The 11,260-nt window shown below is 37.5% G+C and overlaps 1 protein-coding gene across 1 annotated transcript in view; it reads left to right on the forward strand.

The window, feature by feature from the left end:
• Nucleotides 1-997, forward strand: part of LOC107654922 (cytochrome c oxidase assembly protein COX16 homolog, mitochondrial-like) — a 3,628-nt gene extending 2,631 nt beyond the window's left edge. The window contains exon 4 of the mRNA XM_016442235.1: nt 159-997. Within this exon, the coding sequence (XP_016297721.1) occupies nt 159-272 (114 nt within the window). The 3' untranslated portion in view covers nt 273-997. The remainder of the gene's footprint in view (nt 1-158) is intronic.
• Nucleotides 998-11,260: the final 10,263 nt, after the last annotated feature.

Here is an 11,260-nt window from a genome sequence, read left to right on the forward strand (position 1 = left end):
TTCTTTATGCACCAAGAGCTTGTAACACTCCAAAGAGAAAGGAAAAATTGAAATTGCATCATATGACCCCTTTAAAATTCTGTGTTTGTGCATGTGATTTGTGGCTTTGAAAAAAAAAAAGGTGATTTAATATAGCATAATCTCTTTTATTCCTACAGAAATTAAAGGATTTGGACTTGGATGTATGGAAGAACATTCGTGGCCCACGTCCCTGGGAGGATTCGAAGGAGTACCAGGAGGAGCAGCTAGCTCGACTCAATAAAGGCACATAGAACTCTAAAACCTTAAACTCCCCCCTGCTGGCCCACAGATGTAAGACGCCCATAAAAACTGCAGTGTACCATGGTTGTCACTGTATAGTAAATCAGCACGATCACATTATATCTAGATCAGAAACGACCAAATTGGACTCTACTGTCTGGCGTTTGGAATGCCACTTTGTTGTCTTTTTTGGAAATATATGTCCTTGTGCACTTGTGTGGCTGGGTATGTGTGTAGCGGACTCTCTGTCTGTACACTTTGGTGCTCCTATATTTTTATGGCATCAGGAAGGTTGTAACCATATGTCAGTTCACATTCACAGTAATGCATAACTCAAGCCCCAGAGCTGCATCTGAGAGAATAAAACCCCTTGCTCTTTCAGTGGTGCAAACAGAACCAATGGTGCCTGTGCACATGATGGGTGAATGGTACAGTCTAAAGGCAGTAGGCATGAATGACGTTCTGTACACCTGTGCTGGATCAGCGTACTGCTCACTGTACATCTCATTCCAGCAAGCATGTCGTGGAGTGTGTAGAATATGATGATCAGCAGTTTGGACATTATTATCTTTTCTGCAACAACCTCCGGAAGTCCAGGGCCATGCTTTCTTGATGAGCTTATTTAGGCCGTTGGTCTCTAGCAGTGTCTCTCTGGGTCCTTGAGTGAGTGAAAAGCTAATAATTTAATTGAATGCAAAATATACATAAATGTGGCTGCACAATTAATCAAAATAAATTGCGATTATAGCTTAGTGTGATTATGAAATCAAAGGCTGAAATTTATTTAAGTGTATAGTCTCTTGTGCAGTGTGTTTCAGAGTGAAGAGCGGCACTGTGTTACTCATGTGCAGCTTAGTGTTTTCAGCGCCTCAATTCACACATCTCTGGATGTGCAGTGAGTTTAATGTGCATCTTGGGAACTCAGTGTGTGGTACGTTCTCTTTATTTACACATTTGCACAATGACCAACGTTCCGGTGGATAGAACTTTGCCAAAATGGAAAGATTTTAACGTTTGACAGCGAAGAATTTAAGTACTATTTACTATTGTAATTACTATTATTAGGCCTTTAATTATAATTTTTTTTATTTTACAGGGCAATTGTAATTTAACCCTTTAAGCCCTAAGCACAATTGTTGAAGCACAAATTCAACAATTCGTCTCCTCCGCAGCTGACACAGAACAGCATACGTTGTTTACGTCCAGTGGATATTCTCCAAAATGGCACCAGGGTGATGCGGAGGAGACGAATTGTTGAATAAAGTCGTTTTTTTTTTTCTTTCTTTTGCGCACAAAAAGTATTCTCGTAGCTTCGTATAATTGCGGTTGAACCACTGATGTCACATGGATTATTTTACAGATCTCCTTGCTACGTCTCTGGACTTGGGAACATTTCAGTTGTATTGCTGTCTATGCAGGGTCAGACAGCTCTCAGATTCCATCAAAAATATCTGAATTTGTGTTTCGAAGATGAATGAAGGTCTTACGGGTTTGAAACGACATGAGGGTGAGTAATTAATGACAGAATTTTCATTTTTGGGTGAAATAACCCTTTAATGAATCTCCATGTCTCAGCCATGGCCCATTTATTGATGTTTCCAGTTTCTTTTCACATTAACTTGTGAGAAAACGGGCTTGCTCATTTTTACAGTTTAGTTTGGTGCTACAAGTGGTACAGCTATGACTCGTATGTATATGATTCAATTTTAACAATATTTATGCTAATATAAATATGCTAATTTATGCTAATATGTCTATTGTAGCTTTAGAAATTAAGAGACATTTTACAGGGTTCAACACCAAGGAGCCCCCATTTTAGAATAATCAATGCTATTTTTAGCAATGCGTTTTTATACTTCATAATTTTATACTTCATTTAATGAAAACGTTTCTTTACAAAAACTTTTTTTTTTTATTATTCTTTCTAACAACAGCAGTGTATAATAATACATCTCAGAAAACTAAATGGTTAAATTTGCAAGGCATAAAACTGGATGTACAAGATCAATGAATGCAAGATTTTTGGTGGTATTGCAGAACTAGCCTAAAAAGACCAGTGACTGTCAACTGCTGTTCTCTCAGCCAGCCCAAAAAATCTCTCTCACTGGTCCCAGGCCAGCCAGCCATTCTTAGTGTTGAGCTGAGCTTGAGATATATTCAATTCAATTCAAGTTTATTTGTACAGCGCTTTTCACGTTAACAATATATTATCATTTATTGTGATAATCCTACCTTTAACTCTGAAACTTGTCGGTTGACTGTCTGTGCTCACTTTGTGATTGTGGTTTAATGTTGCTCAGAGTTGTGTATGGTACTATGCAACCTGCACATCATCATCCATAAATGCATCAGTGTGATGCTACAGAGCAAGCGCTAATATCTGGGTAGAATATCACCTCCTGCTGCTTTGATCAATGCTACACCTATGGTTGTGTGATTTTAAAAGGTCTAATCTTCGGTTTATCTTGCGTCCAGCTGTGGAGAAGCACACAGTCTTGATTCCGACCTGGAGTGCATGTGTATTTCCAAACAGGATCTGGGCACAGGCTGCCGCTCTCAGGCTAATGTTAACGCCAGCACTGACTCATCTGTGTGATGTGAAGCTTTGTTCAGAGGCACATTTTAACAAGCCCCTGCTGACTTTCCCTCTTCCCCCTCGTCACTCTCCTGCTGGAAATTCCAGCACTGTCATATCATGTGCTCCGTCACTTTAATTGCTCAAGTGGGAATGATCCTCAAGGGCCGAAGGGAACACGTCAACAAATCTGACTTCAGGAGTCCAGATATCCTCAGGGGGCATTAAAGCCACTCATGTGTCCAGTTCGAGTCAAAACAGTGTTGACAGGGAAAGGCTCTAGTATGTTTCAAACTTTTGAGATGTTTTGGCTGGTCAGGTAAGGAGCACAAAAACAGACTAATTAATTTGTCATGACATGTGTTGCTGTAGCAGAGAAGAGCTTTTATAACAGTGAATTCTCTACAGGACATTCATTTGATGCTGGCTAAAAGTGTTTCATTTATTATTAATTTATCATTAATTTGTTATTAGTCTATCATTAATTAGTATATTCATTTATGTAATAAAATGAGACATTTGTTCTGTATTTTGCACAGTAACCCATTATTTGCCATGATTTGGTCTTTAATTAATTGAAGGTAATTCAAGATGTGGTTAACTTACATTCTTACTTAATTGTATATTTCTTATTTTTTAAAGTAATATATATATTCCCTATATGGATGGAATTTCTTATTACTATCAGTGTTAAAAACAGTGGAAATTGTCATAATTCTTCAAGGTTTTTGGTGAATAGAATGTTCAAAAGAGCAAAATTTATTAGAAATCAATGTCTTTACTGACACTTTTGATCAATTTAATGCATAAATAAAAATATTAATTTCTTAAATATTATGATAAAAATGTTAAACGTTAGCAAAGAGTAAAATGCCTTGCTCAAAAACACAGACATGACAGAGCTGAACTGTGATCTCAACAACTTGGTCACCTCAGCTTGACAAGTAGTGGTGACTTAAACACGTAACCTCTTCCGCCCAGATCCTTAACCATTAGATTAACAACCCACTAACAGATTTATGTGGACAAGTCTCCTTTACTGCAGTGTGAGGAAGCCACTTTTCCCTGAAACTGAGCAATTGATCTGACTCCCCACTAAGGGTGGCACTTGCATTTAAATTAGACCTCTTGAACTACAGTCAGACCTCCACCACAGAGCTAGAGCCTTATTGATGTTAGTAAACATCTTTATTTTTTATTCGTCATTGCAGAGATGAACATTTCAGTCTAATTCATTCCACTTTCACTGCCGCAGAGGAACAAAATGGGCCTGCAAATATTTAAATGTATGATGTTGCCTAGTGGGTGTGTGCATGCTTCTAATATTAGTTTTGCAAACTAAAACTTTTAAGTTTTAGAAATCTGGCTTAGGCATTGTCATGCTTCACACATAGGCACATGTACAGTGTAACTTCTCAATTAATTCTGAGGGAACATTTTGCCTAACGCTAAGGCGTTCAGAGTGGTTTTAACGTATTGTTTTGTGGTTGCAAATGTGATTTGGCTAGAACAGTAAACACCACAGAACGCATTTTGAAATTCCACTGAGCTACTTTTCCCACAGTTTTTCTGTGTAAACACGAGTAGACGGACATCTTTGATGTTCCGTTCGCGTGTTTTGCAGCGTCTCGCGTATGAGGTGGCGTTCAAAAACCGTGGTGCTCAAGTTTAAAGACGTTTAACGTTTAAAAACCGCATTTTTCGAAGATAAACACGTTCTGTGTGAATGGTCTCTTTTGCATTTTAGACTTTTCTCTCCATTTTATACCACTTTGTTGGTTGTTGACAGTGACTATGTTTGAATTAAAATGCAAATTATTATAAGATTTTAGGAAGCCAAATGAGTGTCAGAGACTCAGAGCAGACATTTGAAAGCCGCTAGGGAAAGTATCTCCATTCTCCTCCTTCCAGTGTCCTTCAAAATTGGACCAATCCATAAGTCAAAGGTCAGTGGGAGCTTAGTGACTTGGATGAAGGTGGCACAAATGAATTAATTCCCACAGGAAGCCAATCCAGCAGCTATTGCAATGCACAAAGAAGACTTGTGGAAGATGCTGTGAGACTCTACTTGTCAACTGTAATATGATTCAGTATGTTTGGCGCAAATCCATCAGATCTCACCTGCGGAGCCTCATCACAAAGGAGACGTAAGTGCTCTCTTCTTCTCTAATAGGGCCTAAGGTTCCTGTTCGAATAGATTATAATAAAATGTACTGAATTAACATTAATATAAACTAGGTTTATGCATTCTTTTAACCTGTGTGTATGTTTAGGGTCAGTGAGATTTTAATCAGTAAGACATTAATACTTTTTTTCAGCAAGGATGCATTAAATTGATCAAAAGTGACAGTAAAGACTTAAATTGTTACAAAAGATTTCTATTTCAAATAAATGCTGTTCTTTTGAACTAGTAATCAACGAATCCTGAAAAATGCATCACAGTTTCCACAAAAAAAACCTGCAAAAAATAAGAAATGTTTCTTGAGTAGTAAGTCATTAAAATGATTTCTGAAAGATCATGTGACACTGAAGACTGGAGTAATGGCAGTTATTTCTGCTATCTGTAGTTTAAAATTTAAGATTCAAGTTTTTAAAAATCTCACATTGATTTACTTTGATAGAAAATTTGTAGAAATTAAAACTAAGTTTGAATGATGTCTGTATATTAGTCGGTTGATTCAGAAGCTTAATAGGGTTTGGGGTTTAGAACAAACTCTAAAGACAATAGAATGTCTCGCAAACACAGTAACTAATAAACTGCCTTCTGCAAGTAAACATGTCTATATGTGGCATATGTACTTGCATACATACAGTATATAGGCCTGTACTGTATGTCACACGTGTGGTGTGTGTGTGTGTTTAAGCGTTTCGTATTTGTAAGTGTTCAGTCGTGTTCTCAGACAGCTTGAGACTCCCTCACACGTGTGCTTGAATTTTTCATCACAAACTGCAAGAAAACGGCATCAATTATTAATCGCAGCACTAAGAAAAGAAGAAATCAAATTCAATATTTACTGCATACTTCCTGAGCTAGCAAATCACATGGCAGAGAGGATAGAAAGGTGTGTGTGAGTGTGAAGGTTACACAAGGGGCCTTGCTGTGAAATTGGCAACGTTTAGAGGAAAACCACTTTTCCCCCTTCTAGAACAAACACCCACATGAACTCTTAGTATTGTAATTATCTTTTAGAGCTCGTACTGTATAATTAGCGTGACACACACACCTCTTCGCTGAAGCGGATAACATCAGTATCACACACATAAACCATTATATCCAACAAAATTATACTCTCACTGCACCGTTACTGACTGATAATCCTGCATGTGATGCTGTATATGCGTAGCTTATTGTTTTTCTTTGTCATAATTCTGTGTTCTATAAATATCCTGATGCTCTGCAGCAGAAGGACTGTTCAGGCAGAAAATACACACACATACACTCCCTCTGGCAGAACTACGGCACAGCACACACAAGAATGCATTATCTCGTAGACACACAACCTCAGATTCATTCATACTTCAGCACACACACACACACACACACACACGTTTCAGCTCTGCCAATCATGTTTGCGCACACAAATAAACTGGCACTAACAAGGCATCTACGCACAGAGCACAGACTTACTCCATCCCTTTACTCTGTGGCATCACTACACAGATATACAATATTGTGGTGATGTACGTCACAAATACACACATTATTATAATTTAAAATAAGATTTTTCTATTTTCATGTATTTTTAAAATGTTATTACTGTGATGGCAAAGCTGATTTTTTTTTTAGCATTCGTTACTCCAGTCTTCAGTGTCACATGATCCTTCATAAATCATTTAAATATGCTGATTTGCTGTTCAAGCAACATTTCTTATTGTCAGTGTTGAAAACAATTCTGTAGCTTAAAATTGTGGAAACCATGGTGCATTTTCCTCCAGAATACTTTGATGAATATAAAGTTCAAAAGAACAGCAATTTAATGCGTTCTTACTCATTAAAAGTATTAATTTCTTTATAAAATCTTTTGAATGGTAATGTTTTTATTTCTATTTTATTTCAAATTTGTCTTTTCAATTTGAGTTTAGTTTTCATTTGTTCTCACGTTATTCTTTTTCAGATTTTTTTTCCGTTTTTATTTTAAATATGTTAGACCTGCTAAAGATAATGTGCAAACAGGCAAAAAATGTTTCATGTTTGTTAATTTCTTACATTCTAGTGTAATTGCATTACAATTTAATGCAGGTGGTTTGTCTAGGTTTCAAGTTTTACCATGTTTCAAAAACAAATGAATTTTCGGTCATTTTGATTTGATTTTAGTTCATTTTGGTGTCATAAAATGTATTTTAGTTTAGTATCAGTTTTCTTAAATGATGATAGCACATTATGAAAGTTATGAGATGTGAAAAATGTCTCATGTTAACTATTTTCATTCCTCAGTGCAAATGTATTTACACTTCTTAAACACTGAACTTATTTATCTAGAAGCTTCAAGCCTTGCTGCATGCCTATAGTGTGTGTGTGTGTGTGTGTAGTGTGTGTGTTTACCTGGTATTCCCTACGTTATGGAGACCAGATGTTCCCACAAGGACAGTAATACCAGTAAATTTTGATCTTGTACGGACATTGTTTGGTCCCTATAAGGAAAACCGCTTATAAATTATACAGAATTACGTTTTTTGAAAATTTAAGTTACACCATTCTGTGAGGGGTAGGGTTAAGGTGAAGGGATAGAAATACAGTTTGTGCAGTATAAAATAATTATGTCTACGGAATGTCCCCATAAAACATGGAAACCTGTGTGTGTGTGTGTGACAGAAGAGATGAATGTCCCTTCATTTACTGTGTGTGTCTGTGTGTTAATTTCCCACCAACTTGCATTAGAGCTGGCTACTATAGGTGTTGTCTCCGGTAGGTAAGATGACTGAGGGTGGACAGACGTGCTGAGTCAGCTGACGGACCTTTTGCCTGCCACACGCCTGTCTCACCGCAGGACGAGGCAGACAGCTAAGGTCTATATCTTCTGTTCTCTGGCTCTCGCTGCATCAGCCTCTTCGTGACTGCTGTGGGCACAGTGTCCGCCAGAGTCTGCCCGTTGATGAAAATGTGAGTAGCGCTTGCTTGTGCAAAACTCGCCACCACAGTGCTAGAGTGTTTTGAGGAGTCAGAGGAGAGAGTGAGGATACACACACTCTTTGAGCTCTGGTAAAGATGACAGAAGGGATAACTGTCATTTTACCTTGAAAAGCAAGGACTTTGAATGTTGGCTTGACAAAGACTTTTGAAAAATGTCTAAAAAGGCCTGATGGATGGATGGATGGATGGATGGATAGATAGATACCTTACAAACGTTGGTGGTCCATACAATTTATTAATGTTTTTGAAAGAAGTATCACTAACATTTTATTGTACCGTTTCCTTATTACATGTTTCATGTTCTTACTATAGTAATAACAATACATTATGCATAATTATATGCAAATAACCCTAAACCAAACCCTCATCCTAACCCTAACCATTACTTAAATGTATTATTACACTGTAACAAGAACACTGTGTAACAAAAGTATCATACTCATCAAGGCTGCATTTATTTAATCATAACAGTAATATAGTTAAATATTATTACAATGTAAAATAACAAATAACACTAAAATTCTAATTTAATATACTTTAAAATATAATTTATTCCTGTGATGGTGAAACTAAAGTTCAGCAGCCATCTACTCCAGTCTTCAGTGTCACATGATTCTTCAGAAATCATAATCATATACTGATTTGATGCTCAAGAAACATATCTTAATATTATCAATGTTGATAACAGTTGTGCTGCTTAATATTTTTGTGGTAACTGATAAATTTTTCAAGATTTTCTTTTGAATAGAACATTTATTTATAATAGCATTATTTAAAATTTATTTTTTGTAAAGTGATGAGAATGCCTGACCTATGTTATATGTCTTTGAATTGTAACTCAGTAAATTGCAAATTCTCTTCCCGCTGTTCCAATTCAAATTCCAGTTCTACTTCCTGTGGGTGTGACCAAATTTACACTCATGAATTGAAAGGAAGTGTTGCTCAACCCTGTGATCTGAATTGGTTGAATATGGAGTAAAAATGGCCACTAGCATCCAGCAGCACTGATTTAACTGGTGTCAGTGTGAATGAGGCTTTAGAAACTGAGTTACGTGCCATTGTTAAATATTTAAGATTAGTGGTTTGTTCAAATCCTGATTTGTTAGTTGGTTAATGTTTGTGTCTGTGTAGTGCTCGCATTCATTTAAATTATTATAAGACACACATTAGGCAGCCAATTGAGCATCAAAATTCCAGAGATTTAAAAGCAACTGGGAACGCGTGGCAAAAAATGTTAAGGTTTTATTACCAAACACCAGAGAGATGTTTGACTATCAGCTCGGCAACGATTGATTCATTCATTGATTCATTTCTCAGTTGATTTGTCCTTCACTCTAAATATCCACAATCCTCCTCAACAGAACAGCTGGTGTGTGTGTGTTAACAGGTCATTACGTGTGTGTGCGCATCTGTGGTAATTTGTTTTAGCTTTGTTATATGTGTGATAAATGATTTGGTCATGTGAAGGGCAGCCATAATTAGAAGAGGCTGGTACAGTGGGCTGATTACCCTGGGCACAGTCTTTCTCTCTCTTACACACACACACTTACTTTCCTTGGCTGGAAGTAGGACTGATAATATCAGCATTAATGATATCTGCAGGAACACAGATTAGGTGACTGATATGTTTTGGATCTGATTGTCAGTAAAAGGCCTCATAGATTTTCACTTGTGAACAGCTGATCTAAGATCATTTGTTAACCCTGTACAGCCCTGTATGTCAACAGAATTGAGCTTAAATTAAAAAACGTCTGTTACACTCAGATTAAGTTGTGTAAGGAATTTTATAGTGTGTTTGCAACCCATTTTGTTACGTGTGTGCTAACAGCAGATGCTTTTATTCAAAGCAACATACAGTGCAACTTTCAGTGTATACTTTTGATCAGTATATGTATTTCAGTTGACCTTGGCACTGCACTAGTCACGGGAACAAATAGTTACATAATGTGAGGCATTTCAAGGTAGGATAAAATAGGATAGTCAATGAGAAAAAAGGTCAGACAAGATTTGATTTTTCTCTCTGTGACAGGTGGTTTGGAAGAAAAATAGGAGGGTTTGGTTATGTTGGCTGTGTTGGAAAATAGTTAACAATATTACAAGGGTAGTTTAATGGTTGACACTGATAATCAGAGCAAGCTAAATGAAAGCTATAGAAATGCAATTTAAAAGGATAGGTAACCCAAAAATGTAAATTTTGTCATAATTTACTCATCCCAATATCGTTCCAAACGGTATATAGGAACTCAAAAGACGAAATGTTGTTTGGACACAAATGTTCCTTTATATTCCACAGGAGAAATAAAATTATACAGGTTTGGAAATACATGTGGGTGAGTATATGATGACACAATTTACATTTTTGTTCGAACTGTCTCTTTAATGAGAACAAATAAGATTGCTGAATATAAATGATTTTGGATCAAATTCCATTTAAGGATGGCCAGTTCCTTTATTCATCCAATCTGGCACAGACCATCTCAAAATGGCCCAATAATGTTTGATTATTCAGGCTGGCTGATGTATCAGCCTACAAGTAGTAGAGAATGTGATATTAAATTAGATCACATATGATCTAAAATCATAAAATTACACATTTTATGGAGTATAATTTTAGGTGCACAGATGTAAGCTAAAGGACAACGTTAAGCAGGATTAAAGACTGAATGCTCCTCTATAGACCAAATGAGATATTTTTGACCTCTTGCTCCACGCAATTATTCCACATATGGTCTTGCGTGGTGTTTTAAACGTTGTTTCAAGGCACGCGCGCAGATGTGATATTACATGCACATGAATTATGGTGCATCTTCTCGGTCCCAGCTGATGCGATGACGTAGACGCGTGTGTCCGCGTGTGTTCGGCGGAGGGTGTGTTTCCAAGGCGAAATCTGGAGAAGGGGGGAGAGAGAGGTGACTTTAATTCTCAATATTTGCCATCTTCAAATTCTCCCTCTCGTGATGCACGGAAAAACGAGCAGGACAAGTCGCGCAGTCTCTCAACTGCATGATCAAATGAAGCCGTAATTAAGCAAGCCGGTGATGCCTGCAGATGAAATGCACAGATGCTGACGGATGGACGTACGGTTGTAGATGCAGCGGTTGCACCGGTGCTGACTCGGGATGCTTGGTCATGAAATGATACGAGGCCCGCTTGGTTGTGAGAACACCAACTTGTTTCCTGCGCTATAACGTGAGACGGACAGAGAGCGAGAGGATCTGCCGGAACTGGGCAGGCACCGGAGTCGGTCCGTGTGTGCGTGTGCGCACGAGTGAGGAGGGCGAAAGCGGCCCTGG

This window comes from Sinocyclocheilus anshuiensis, unplaced genomic scaffold, assembly GCF_001515605.1.
Source record: "Sinocyclocheilus anshuiensis isolate Anshui unplaced genomic scaffold, SAMN03320099.WGS_v1.1 scaffold487, whole genome shotgun sequence".
Lineage (NCBI taxonomy): Eukaryota > Metazoa > Chordata > Actinopteri > Cypriniformes > Cyprinidae > Sinocyclocheilus > Sinocyclocheilus anshuiensis.